Genomic DNA, 12,431 nt, shown 5'->3' on the forward strand with positions numbered 1-12,431 from the left:
AAACAAAAGTGGTGAAGGCGACGGTCGATGGGTTTAAGTTCTAGTGGAGGGCATGAGGGGAAATTTGGTTACTTTTATGCGGGACCCAGAAGACAACAGCTAATGAAAAACTGGTGGCAGCATGGGTGCGGAACAGTCATGTAAAACACCGTGGCTCTTTCATAATTACGAATCAGCACTTCGTAATTGCATGAAACCCAGAATTATATCCAAGGTGCTCCCTGTAATTTTGGAATTACACGTTTGATCAGTATAAAACTATTTTACTTTAGCATGATTAACTGCCTCCTTCTTTATGGAGACATATTAAAATGATTACAAATTATTATCATGATTTATAATGAATCACTATAGAAAAACGTAGGCTTTTGTTATTATCCAAAGATAACTGTCACAATATATAACTTGAAAAGATGATTCAGGTCACTCATGGATGATGATTACATTTGCTGGATGTAGAAAATTTCATACATTACGAGGGGCAGTTGAATGAAATGGTAACTTGATATGAATCTATCTAAACTATCATGATATCTACATGTTGTTTCCGGTGCGGAAGTGCCAAGTGCACTGAGAACACAAGTGTTTCAAGCTGGTGCAGAGTTTTCGTGAAAAAAACTGATAGCAGATGTTATAAAGCTTCTGTTCACTATATCTGCAAGAGGATGATGTGATAAAATCATCAGATGAACTTGAAAAGTGACAACATAACAACACTAGTCTTCTGAAAGTTTCAGGTATTCGAGATAGATGGTAAAAAGACTTCAAACCATAACTAGAGGTTCATAGGGTTCCAAACTTCAGAATTTGTATCGAGTACTCGTCATATAGCATGCACATTGTAATTCCAAGCTATGGATAAGATCTTCCACGCAGAAAGCTGATGCAGATCAAGGCTAGATAACACAGAGACACAAGACCCTCCACGGTTGCCAAGAAAACTGGATATACCTGGCAAAGCAAAAAAAGTGCACCAAATCAAATTCCGCAAAAGAAGACATTCAATCTTGACTTTCCAGCAGATAGCAGCAATATTCACTTTATTAGAGAAATAAATTTAACTAGTGTCGAGCAAAGAAAAAGTGAGACAGAAGTCACTCCAAAGGAGAGATTGAAATTGCTACAATGGAACCTTACAACACGAGTATAACTCCGAATATTGTAATGATTCAAAACTTCTACTACATGTATACTTGACTGTATGGTTGCGCCCAAAAGTCAAAGCACATATTATATTATCAGAATTGTCAGGTGGTCTATATATGATCAAGACAGAATACATAATAAGAGTCAACACCAGCAGCTAGCAAGACAGACTTGAATATGTTCCAGTAATCATAAACCAAAATCATTAGATGGTGGAACTTAAATTCCTTTTTAACATAAATCGATTCACCAGGCAGACAGTTTAGAGTACATGGTTATCTTTTAGGGCTCCCTCACAAGATCCTTGTCTTCTATTTACATTTCTACATCCCACAATCAAAAGTTTCCTTATGAATTTCTTTTTTTTTTCATGGTTACTTCATTAACTATGCCTGTTTTTGTGTATACCTATAAAAGAAGCAAATAGGTACAATATGGTCATTTCCATAAGATTACTATTTTCTATTTAGTATTCACAACACCTATATTCTCCACTATAAACTGATATCTTACAGACTTAACTTCGGCAGTCCAGCAAATTTGTATAAGACAAAATCCTATAAATATATGATTCCAACAAACTAGTACATGAGGTACCTCACTTCTACTAAACTTTTAACCCACCCAGCCCATAACAATGACAGGGGAAGAACAGTCATTCCTGCTCAAGTGGCACGACTACAAACTAGTACAGACTGCATCTTCAATCTTGATGGTAACTATTTGCTTCAGGTACAATATGATGGTTTCCAGATAATGAGCAGTTTTTACATGGCATTTAAGTAGAAGAAAATGATGGGTAGGATACATGAAGAATCAGCCCCTAGAACAATATACATAATATTGGGATGATAAAATCTCCAATTAAAACCCTATATTAGATATAAATAAAATCCATAAATAGAGAAAAAAAATATGAAGCACAGAAATGAACATGGGAGACAGACATGATATAGACACAATAATCTTATGCATGAAAAAAACTGTATAAATTGGACTGCCTATGACCAAGTGATTCATAAGATATACGAGAACTATTCTTGTAAGTAACCATCAAAAATATACTTCAGACACAAACAAAAATTAGGAGAGTGCACGCATTCAGAGCAATTCAAAGTCCAAATAAAAAACGTTGCCTAATAGTCCATAAAACTAAGACTCCCGTCAATGTGGGATCTCGTGAGGATCAACAATAACTGATCTACCCATGCCAGCAGAAAGGTTGATGTCACATTGTAAACTCTGATTAGCTAGATCATGAAGGAATACAAAGTTTGAGATACAGACTGCTAATGACCTTATCTAAAATATCATATGAAGTATGCCCTCAACACATGCACATTACAGAAACAAATAATTGGAGATGATAGCATCATACATATGTTCTTAAGTACAGACTACAAAATAACAAAGATGATATAAATGTCATATACAAGGATTGAGTTTTGTGGTATACCACCCCAAATAGGTGACACCAGTTCAAAACCAAATCACCATTAAGAAGAAAATAGATGAGGAAGAAGGTACATTTAGGATTGGAAATCTCTTCACATGAAAATCAACATATTTTCTGGATCTATACTAGGCTAGAAATAAGGACCAACATAAATCTGATTGGATTGGTGATGAACTCAATTCGTGTTCAATTAACATATTTTAAATCTTTGTAATTAATTTTTTCCTCTGGAAATATTTTAATATCTGTCATGAGATCTTTTGTGAAAATTTATAAGTTGTCATGGCAACATCTCTTAGGTTTCTACCTTTGTTTCCTAGACTTATCAAGAAGAAGAAAAAGAAAGTGAATGTTATAGAAGGTTAAGCAATCACTAGGGGTGAAAACAAATACCATATGCCTGAATCTAACTTCGGCATCTAGGTGAAGTTGGTTATAAATATGGTTAAGTAGATGTATCTCTATCACATATCTATATTTCTATGGAGATCCCACTATCCAATTTCTTCTAAGTTGGAGAATGATTATGGGTTGAGTTCACAACAAAATATCCAAATATAATGGGAACTATTAAATTAATCCATGTTAATCTAGGAAAAGTAGTTTTTGGTGTTTCATATAGTGTGCAAATATTTTAGTTTTTTCTATTTTCATATTTAAGAAATATGTTTAATAAATTTTAACTAGTTTCTTAATTATTTTTCCCAGATTTATATAATATTTAACATAAATTAGCCTGATATGTCATTTGAATACATATCCATTATATAATCAGTGTATATGCATGTCCCCATTAAACAAATATGGCTACAAAATTTAGTCTCCATTTAATATCTGTATCTGAATTCACGTGCTAAGCAGAAAAGTGGATATTGGTATAATTTTTCCAGTAAGTCAATATGCATCAGACCATTTTCACACCCAGCAACCTCATTAAAGTGTCTATTCAAATAATAATCAAATTGGCTTTATTAAAGTTTTTTATTTAAATCATTTATTTGCTCCATTTATTTCTATTTTCTACTCATTTTCTCATGTTGTGTCATCTAAGTGTCTATTCAAATAATACACCAGCATGTACCACCTGACATCACAGATATAAATAATTGTTAAACTGCTTAACTACATTGTTAGGCTCTTTATTTCACCCTATTTTCGTATATAAAAGCATCTAAAAGGAAACCATATTATAGAAAAAAAACAAAAATTCATACATGCATATATATATATACATATATGTGTACATATATATATGTGTATACATATATATACACTCACACACACACACACATATATATATATATGTATACACATATATATATGTATACATATATATATGGAGACACACACACACATGTATGGAGATTAACCACAATGGTATACATGCAACATTTTATATATTGCATGGATGTTTATCTTAAACTTAAATTCAAAGGGATAAATACAAAAATCATATATTTCACAGGGATATATATATATATATGTATACACACATATATATGTATATATATATATATATATATATGTATGCACATATATATATATATGTATGCACATATATATATATATATGTATGCACATATATATATATATGTATGCACATATATATATATATATATGTATACACATATATATATATATATATGTGTGTGTATACACATATATATATACACATATACATATATATCCCTGTGAAATATATGATTTTTGTATTTATCCCTTTGAATTTAAGTTTAAGATAAACATCCATGCAATATATAAAATGTTGCATGTATACCATTGTGGTTAATCTCCATACATTAACAATCATTTGACTATTAATTGACTCTAAATAACAATAATATTCTTTAAAAACTCATTATGATAATAAAAACATCAAGAGTTTATTATATACATATCTTTTTTAATTTAAACTAACTAAATATTAGCTACAGTTGGTTAACTTGAGTTTTTCACGATGAATGTTAATGGGAGAGATATATGTGAAAGAACTGATATTTGGGGGATATATAAGGATCTTAATATTTAGAGGGATATAGATATGACAAAATATGCTATTTCCAAATATTTTGAAAAAAAAATAGAAATGTAAAAAACCCAAAAAAATGAGGGGATTGAAACTTAAAATATGTGCAGGATTTCAATTATTATTTATGGGTCATGAAAAAAAATACACTTCCATCTGGCATAAATTCTCTCATAGATGAATGACAAAGTAAGCTAGATCAAACAAAGGCATAAGCCACTTTCCCTTGCTTGTATTAACGTCATTTTACCTTGCTTATACCACATGTTTCTGTGCTGTGGACAAAATAGAACTGACTTTGCATATTACTGATATGCCCACTCAGTGTAAATCAGCAATTATGAGAGGGAAATGAAATCATGGAAAGCAGAACCAGTAAGATTCAGTATGCCATTAACTATGTGGAAACTATTTCACTATTTTATCATTAGCTTAAAGCTTTAATTTTGTGGGAAACCCAAATTCATTCTTCGATGCCTTTTAAAGGAACCATTCCAAAACAATTTTGGTGGCAAGAGCTCACAAGCTAGTTGCCCCAAAGCGTGCCCAGTCAATCTCTATGTTTAGTTACTGCTAATGCTTTACATTAAAGATTTGAGATAACCACTGAACCACAAGTTATAGCTAAAGTTTAAGCACGAAGCATTTAAGGAGATTCCAAGTAAATGCGCCAAAATAACATACCAGTGAATCACTGTTGATTTGGCGGAGGTGGTGGTGGCATTCCAGGTCTTGGTGGAGCAAACACAGGCACCGGCCCACCTGGCGGTGGTGGCATCCCTGGCCTTGGCGGCAGTGGGGCAGGCATACCAGGCCGCATCACCGGCGGAGGGACCCTCATCATCTGTGGCGGCACCGGGAATGGCGGTGGTGGAGCCCCAGGCCTCGCAGCAAACTGAACAGGCATACCTGTGGGTGGGCGTTGGCCGACCGACGGGGGCTGGCCTGGGTAACCCGGCATCTGCCCCGGCGGCGGAGGGCGGATGACTTGAGGATAGGAGACAGGCGGGGCCGACAGCTGAGGCACCGGAGGGCGCGAGATCTGTGGCTGCATCATCCCGGGTGCGGGCCCGCCGACGCCACGCACGGGCCCGGCGAGCCCGGGCTGGGCCTGGACGAGAGGCGCGGTAGGGATGCCGCGGCCGGCGGCGCGGCCAACGCCGGGGCCAGCAAGAGCTGCGGCGGCGTGGGCCTTAGCGCGGGACTCGTCGGGGGGCGGAGGGCCCTCGACGGTCATTGACACAACCTCCTCACCGCGAAGGAGGACGAGGCCGAGAGTGCGGCGGTCCTCCCGCTCCTCGCCGGGCTTCTTGCCCGCCGCAGCGGCGGCGCCCTTGACAGGGGGCAGCCTGCGGAACTCCTCGCAGTCGCCGAGGACGAGGTTCATGTGGCGGTCGAAGGCCATGAACTTTCCCACTAGCTGGCGGCCGTCCTGGATCGTGACGCGCATCCGGTAGTTGATGTACTGCAGCATCTTGGAGCCCTTCGACATCGACATGGCTCTCCGATCGCGATTAGCGTTTCTAGGGTTAGGGTTTGAAGCGGCCGCAACAAAGAGCTACAAGGGTTTTCGCGGGGCGGAAGCGGAGGCGTAAAAAATAGCCTAAGAGCAGTCACGTAAGTTTCACGTGGGGAAAGCGAGAGGGGCTTTGAGCAGTGACGTTGGAATCACGTGCAGAAGGCTTGGGGTTTCGAACCAGGGGAGGAGGCGCCTTGAGCAGTCACGTTCGGGTCACGTGCTCAAGGCTTTGGGAGCGCGTTTCCAGATAACTAATAAGAAGCTTTGTATTGCCCACCAAACAAAATGTACAATAAATCTGTTTTTATGTTATTTCTTGTAAAATTTCCTTAGTTTGCAGTATCATTTACCTGAGGGTTAATAAAAAGATATTTAGAATGGATTGTTAATTAAAGAGATGTAGTTCACCAAATTTATTCTCCATTTATGTTTTGCAGCCTAAAGTTATAGAGGAATTCAACATAAACAAACACATGGAAGGAATTCAACAGAGCAATACATGCAGCCATGTCCTCAACAAGATTGCACCATAGCAAAAAGTATTGTTGCCTACAACCGTGTGATGTATAGATTAAGATAGACCAGCTTGCAAAACTAAATTGATTCCCATGGAAGCAGATCAACTTTTCTTCCACCATTCTGAGTAATAGCCAACACAGTCCTCAACAGCAACCTTTTGGCAAACTGGCCAAAGACACAGGAAATTGTTTTACCCAATATGAGGAAATAGGACTCTGCCTTCTGCATTGGGACATTATTTCTCCATCCCAAACACTTTTTGTCAATTAAATAGGGAAAAAAAAATCACTACATAACAAGTAACTAAACAAAACATGCAGTTTAATCTCCTCTGCAATATCAATGCTGCTTGCAGGTAAAAATATTTAAATTTCATGTTTGCATGTCTCTTATCAAGATGATATGTAAAGATACAAGATTCAGGTGCTGTCCCAACAAAGAATCCTTGCACAATAATTTTTCAGGGCTTGAGGATAGAAAGAAAAAATGGTGAATATGGTGTCGAGAAAATTTGGATATTCTGTTGTTGATCAGGCTGATCCATGAAGTTCCAGTTGAAAATAGGCCAGCTAACTCCGAATCATGTTACCCTAAGACTATTCACTGCCCTTTGGCAGACCTCTTCATCACTTAACCTGCTCAAGATGACTGACCAGGCTTAGTGGTTTGCCCATAAGGTGTTTCAAGCACCCGGATGGCAGGACCATAAATTCTGTGGCAACGATCACTGAAAGAAGTGACCAGTCGGGAGACTACTTCCTTAAAAAACATTGATGCCACCTGCCAGAAGTGATGGAAAAAAAAGACACACTAATCAGATGCAGAGTTAAGGTGCAAAAAAAAAAGCTCAGTTATGATGCAGAAAAATGTTCAATTTATGTAAAACCTATTTTAACCAGTTCCAGGACTATGGCCCCCCATAAGATTTTTGTTTCAAAAATCTACATAAGTTTAAAAAGTTCTCAAAGTGAGAAGAACAATGACACTTCTTGGTCACACTATCGAAGATATTGAAAACAAATCTAAACAACAGACTTCCAAGTCCAATAACTTGAACAAGTAAATTTGAATCTTCTAAAAAGGATTCTAAATGTGTTAAAGAATATAAGTGCAATGTGCATGATGCCAGAAAAAGGTCAGTCATTCAAGATTCACTTTCAGGTACTTACATGTGAATGAAAATTACATCTCAAAATTTCATTGTGTATCAACAAAATCAACTTGAAAATATATGGAAAAAAAGAAGGAAGACAATTCAAAATTTACCTGACGATATAGTGGTGACTGAAACTTAAAATCCACCAAGAAATAAAGGTCACAAGTTCCAGGAACTGGTCCCGGATTAAATTCCCAAATGTTGATCAAATGGTCAAAAAGCCCGCTTTGTGAAGCAGTGGTCTGAAAGCAATACAAGCTGCACCAATCAATATGAGCTAATATTTACAAGAAAAAAGATGATAGTAAATTACTATTGCTCAATTACACATGATAATTTACTCAATGCCAACTTTGTAATATTAAATCTAGCTGCAATCACACAAATGAAAGGCTTTAGACATAAGAACAAACTCCTTTTCCATTTAAGAGAAGTAATAAATACTTCAGGATCCAACATTTTGAATCTGTTCAAGTTTCGTTCAATGCGGCCCATCAATCTAGCATTCAGTATTTCTACAAACTTTACAGAAATTCTTGCATCTTGCAACAGAAACACGTAGAACCTCTTTTGTGACTGGCTATCTGTAGTAAAAAAAGTGATTATAGGTGCCTCCAGCAATGGAATGGAGTTCAAAGGAGAAATATCATCATTTAAGTATACAACTGATAAACTGATAATTGATAAGACAACCAAAATCCACACTAACATTTACTTGAAGAAAAACAAAGAGTTTGGACTCAAATTGATACAGAATTTTAAATGCTAACCACCAAAAAAAAAATTGAAGGTTCCCTGAATAGAGCTCAATGAAGGGAAGATATCTACATAATCCACCTCATGTTACTTGGAACTGTGGCTTGTTGTAACTGGCTCCAGCCAATAGAAGAACCACACAAGTATGAGAAGAGAGTAAGGTCTTAATAGATAGATAGCAAGACTTTTATGACTTCCCTGAACATTTAACATACAAGCAACTCTGTGGTTCAATGAGCAACAACTTGACAGGTAATAACATATTTTATAATACAAATGACATTTGTGTGTAACTTTTATCAGCTAAATAATAATAGGGACTGAAAAAGTCGATTGTGTCAATCTACCTAAGTAACATACATATCTTCAATATGAAGAGAAAAATTCATGCTATAATGGAGAAGAGACACTACAAACTTGGGCCTTTAAAGAACATGAGATAAAGCAACACTAAATGCAGTTGATACAACACATGATAGGGAAATGTTAGTGAAACGATTTCTATGATAGTTCAGAGTTAGGAGAAATGGGACTAAGATAAGATATGACAGAGCTGATATTTACTTCCAAATATGTGGTTTATTAGACTTATCTATTAATTTAATAAATAAACATATGAGAAAAGCATAATCATGTACATCTGTTAGGATAGCATAACTCATAGTTAAAGTATAATATTTAAGAAGTCACCATCCCCAAACTCGAAGGAGTCGAAACAAAGGACGGACCAAACATACAAACCGGAAGAAGAAAATGGGTGGGAAAGATGAGGAGAAACAATCGCATAGAGAATATATGTATTACCACTCATTAGCCTGAGAAAGCAAACGAGGGCTTTTATTTCAATTCTTCCTTTTTAAAGTTATACCTGATCAATAAGGTTTCTACCTAAAATTCCACAATAAAATCTCGTTGACTCACTTATTTGAAGAAAATGAGAATAAACTTGCTACATGGTCTGAGCTAATCATTCATTTGAGCCACAACAATTATTTACTCCAGGTTTGCTTTCCATTAAATACATGATTAAACAGCTATATATCCCTTATTTCTGGTCATCAAATTCTTCGAGAAGTCACTCAAATTATCTTGATTGTATATTTTTGTACATGATTGATATTGATAGATGCTTGTTTCAGCCGAGCTTTAGTTTGTACCCAAAGAACACAAGATTTGAGAAAAAAAAAAAAAGAATTGTCCGCCAACAAAAAAGCATGGAGAGAGGAAGAAAATGTATGGCAGATACAAGAAAAAGAAAGGAAGGATACAGAAAGCAAAAGATTTGTGTTTATCAAAATGACAAGTTTAAAGTTACAGAACATCTAGTAAACAAGAAAAGAAGATGTCAATCATAGGGAAAATATGAAATAAGGAAAAGCAAATAAAGAAGCAATGAGAAAGGAGAGAAGAAACTGAAAAGCATTACCAACAATGAACTGTTAAAAGAAGCATAAGGAGACACATGAGGATGAACATCATCAAAGAACAAGGAAGAGCAGAGAGTGGCATGGAAGATGCTATCTTTTATCTAAAGAATAAGGACAAGATGCTTTCTTACATCTAAAAAAGGCCTCAAGTAAACAAAGTATTCCTATTCTAGAAAACTTTATTAATCCAATTAGTGATCTATATCACTAAAAGGTTTAAAGGTCATATAAGTAACAGGATTGAGGTTTAGACACAAAGAGCAATAAAATAAGGCATTAGCTAAACCACACAAATCGTGGAAAGTGATAGATATTATCAAGCCTCTTTGATCACCTATCTGAGTGAATTAAGAATTGTCCATCCAAAGCCATCTAACCATAAAATGACCATAAGACCATCAGTACTACAGTCTAGAAGGTATATAATATAGCTATAGAGAAGGTATATAATATAGCTTAGAAGGGATCAACACACTCTACAAATACTATAGAAATTGAGAAATATCTAAAATACCTAAAATAAGAATAAAAAGGACTAACAGAATATCACGATCAAAACTGCAAACAGGGTGTTCAATGTAATGCTTGTGTATGTCTGTATCTGTCGGTTTTGTTCATGTTTTATATAGCATATAGGCTTGTCAGCCCCAATTCGGTTAAGTTTGGTAATCGTTTCAATCTTGTAAACGTAAGTTGTGTGCAGTCATCATGCAAAGGCAAAACTGCACAGAAACAGACCATCCAGGTAGTCATTATGGGGGTTTTCTAGCTTCATAAAGTGATACAGAGTGTCAATCAAGAGCTACCCAGGTGGCACATGGCCAGATGGGCCTTTGGAGAAGTGTCTAGGGTTGGTTTGCTGTCTTATTCCGCAGTAGTGTCATGTGGGCACTTGTGGGGACTTTTGGTTGCGATGGACCATCTTGGACCCTTTGTCGCGCAATATTGTTTAGAGCTTACGAAGCCTATATTTGTAATTTGCATTGTCTATCAAGTGTTTACTGAAATGTCTACTTGTGGGATCCCGAGTTAAACGTTTACTCTAATCGTCTTCTCTTTTGCAGATTCTTAAGGGACCATAAGAGGTTTCAGAGAGACTAACCCTATATGGATGAACATGTAAGGGTGTCGTACGACTTAAGCAAAACCAACTAAACCTATGACAAGAAGCAGAAATTTCTAAATAATAGTTCCATATGTCATGAGCATATAAACTAAAAGAGAGAAGAAATTCGTTCCAAACCTTAAGATACTTTGGTTTCTCCATTTCTACATGAGAAACATAACTTTCAACGAGAAACTTGAAACCTATCTCTAGCTCAGCATCAAATGATCCATCACTATTCCGCTTAATAATCGTAGATCGCTGGCACCATGGCACAAAGTCTTCATACAGGTCAACAGCTTCAACCACCGAAAATAACTGCTCTGGAGAGTACCTGCAAGAGGAAGTGATTTACGAGGCTCTGCATAATACCATCAGTGCGTGAACAAACAAATGGATAATCTAACTGTGATTATTAATATTGATACATGAATCTGGACTTGCAATTCCCACAGGAATGAAGGCGGAAAGATAGTTGCTTAAGTAAGCAGACACAGGATACATACCCCATCACACGCCGCTCCTCATAGATCTTAGAAAGAAGAGATCCTTCTTCCCCATCCCCACAACCAAGAAACCATCTTCCCTGATCGTAGCGATGCAAATTACCGACGGAGGGAACGAGGTCTTTTGCAGAACGAAACAATTGCCCAGCGCAAGGGTTTCCATAGCGAGCAAAGCTGGCCAAACATCGACTCTGAGCAAATCTCTCCCACCTCCTCCGGGTATCAAGGTACCTTCTCACAAATCCAAGTCGAGCATTGAGATCCAGAGATCGATTTCTTCCTGATAGAAGCCTAGCAATCGCCTTAGGAGACGATAGAATCGGCGGCATTCTGTTGAAAATTTCGGCCTGCTCCAACAGAAATCGCAGCTTTCCCCCTAAATCAAAGGATTAATGCAGAAATATCGATCCTTATCCAATTGGTCAGCTGCTTGGCGGCCAAGACCTAGATCTCGGAAATAATTGATAGACCACTCGATATAAAGATGAAATAGCCGAATTACGGGTCGGATTGGCAGCAATCAAAGGAGCTGGGATCAAAACGGGTGAGAGGATTGAGAGGAACTCTAGGGTTCTTCTTGGCGAACCTTCGCCATTCTTCGGAGGATTTCGGGTTAGAGGCAGCGGCGGAGCAGGGAGACGAGAGCCGTCGAAGGCTGTTCCACCACCCGCTATACCGGTTCGCGTTCGACCGCGACGAGTCAAGATTTGTGGTTCACCGTTACCTAGTGTATGTTGTGCGTATGTAACGGTAACGGAAAGCCACAAGTAGGATACCCGAAAAATTAACCCTACCCGAATCCGAATTCTAATCCG

At 37.2% G+C, this 12,431-nt stretch overlaps 2 protein-coding genes across 2 annotated transcripts; both read right to left on the reverse strand.

The window, feature by feature from the left end:
- Positions 1 to 809: 809 nt before the first annotated feature.
- LOC135671769 (uncharacterized) lies at positions 810 to 6,215 on the reverse strand. Its single transcript, XM_065179961.1, has 2 exons — positions 5,313 to 6,215; positions 810 to 951 (listed from the first exon to the last, which is right to left on the reverse strand). The coding sequence occupies exon 1, from the start codon at positions 6,124 to 6,126 to the stop codon at positions 5,320 to 5,322; it is 807 nt and encodes a 268-aa protein (XP_065036033.1). The 5' UTR covers positions 6,127 to 6,215; the 3' UTR covers positions 810 to 951; positions 5,313 to 5,319.
- Positions 6,216 to 6,981: 766 nt separating this feature from the next.
- Positions 6,982 to 12,315, reverse strand: LOC135671772 (uncharacterized). The gene is made up of 4 exons (XM_065179964.1): positions 11,617 to 12,315; positions 11,249 to 11,444; positions 7,933 to 8,064; positions 6,982 to 7,446 (listed from the first exon to the last, which is right to left on the reverse strand). The coding sequence occupies exons 1-4, from the start codon at positions 11,943 to 11,945 to the stop codon at positions 7,306 to 7,308; spliced, it is 798 nt and encodes a 265-aa protein (XP_065036036.1). The 5' UTR covers positions 11,946 to 12,315; the 3' UTR covers positions 6,982 to 7,305.
- Between the last annotated feature and the right edge of the window lie 116 nt (positions 12,316 to 12,431).

The sequence above is a fragment of the Musa acuminata genome, chromosome BXJ1-4 (assembly GCF_036884655.1).
Source record: "Musa acuminata AAA Group cultivar baxijiao chromosome BXJ1-4, Cavendish_Baxijiao_AAA, whole genome shotgun sequence".
NCBI classification, from domain to species: Eukaryota; Viridiplantae; Streptophyta; class Magnoliopsida; order Zingiberales; family Musaceae; genus Musa; species Musa acuminata.

Bases quoted from the DNA above. Each gene is read 5' to 3' on its own strand.
- LOC135671772 (XM_065179964.1), bottom strand. From the start codon at position 11,945: ATGCCGCCGATTCTATCGTCTCCTAAGGCGATTGCTAGGCTTCTATCA. The intron at 11,445-11,616 runs GTATGTATCCTG...TTCCTCTTGCAG, and splicing joins GAGGAGCGGCGTGTGATGGG to GTACTCTCCAGAGCAGTTAT. The intron at 8,065-11,248 runs GTTTGGAACGAA...TATTGCTTTCAG, and splicing joins AGAAACCAAAGTATCTTAAG to ACCACTGCTTCACAAAGCGG.
- LOC135671769 (XM_065179961.1), bottom strand. From the start codon at position 6,126: ATGTCGATGTCGAAGGGCTCCAAGATGCTGCAGTACATCAACTACCGG.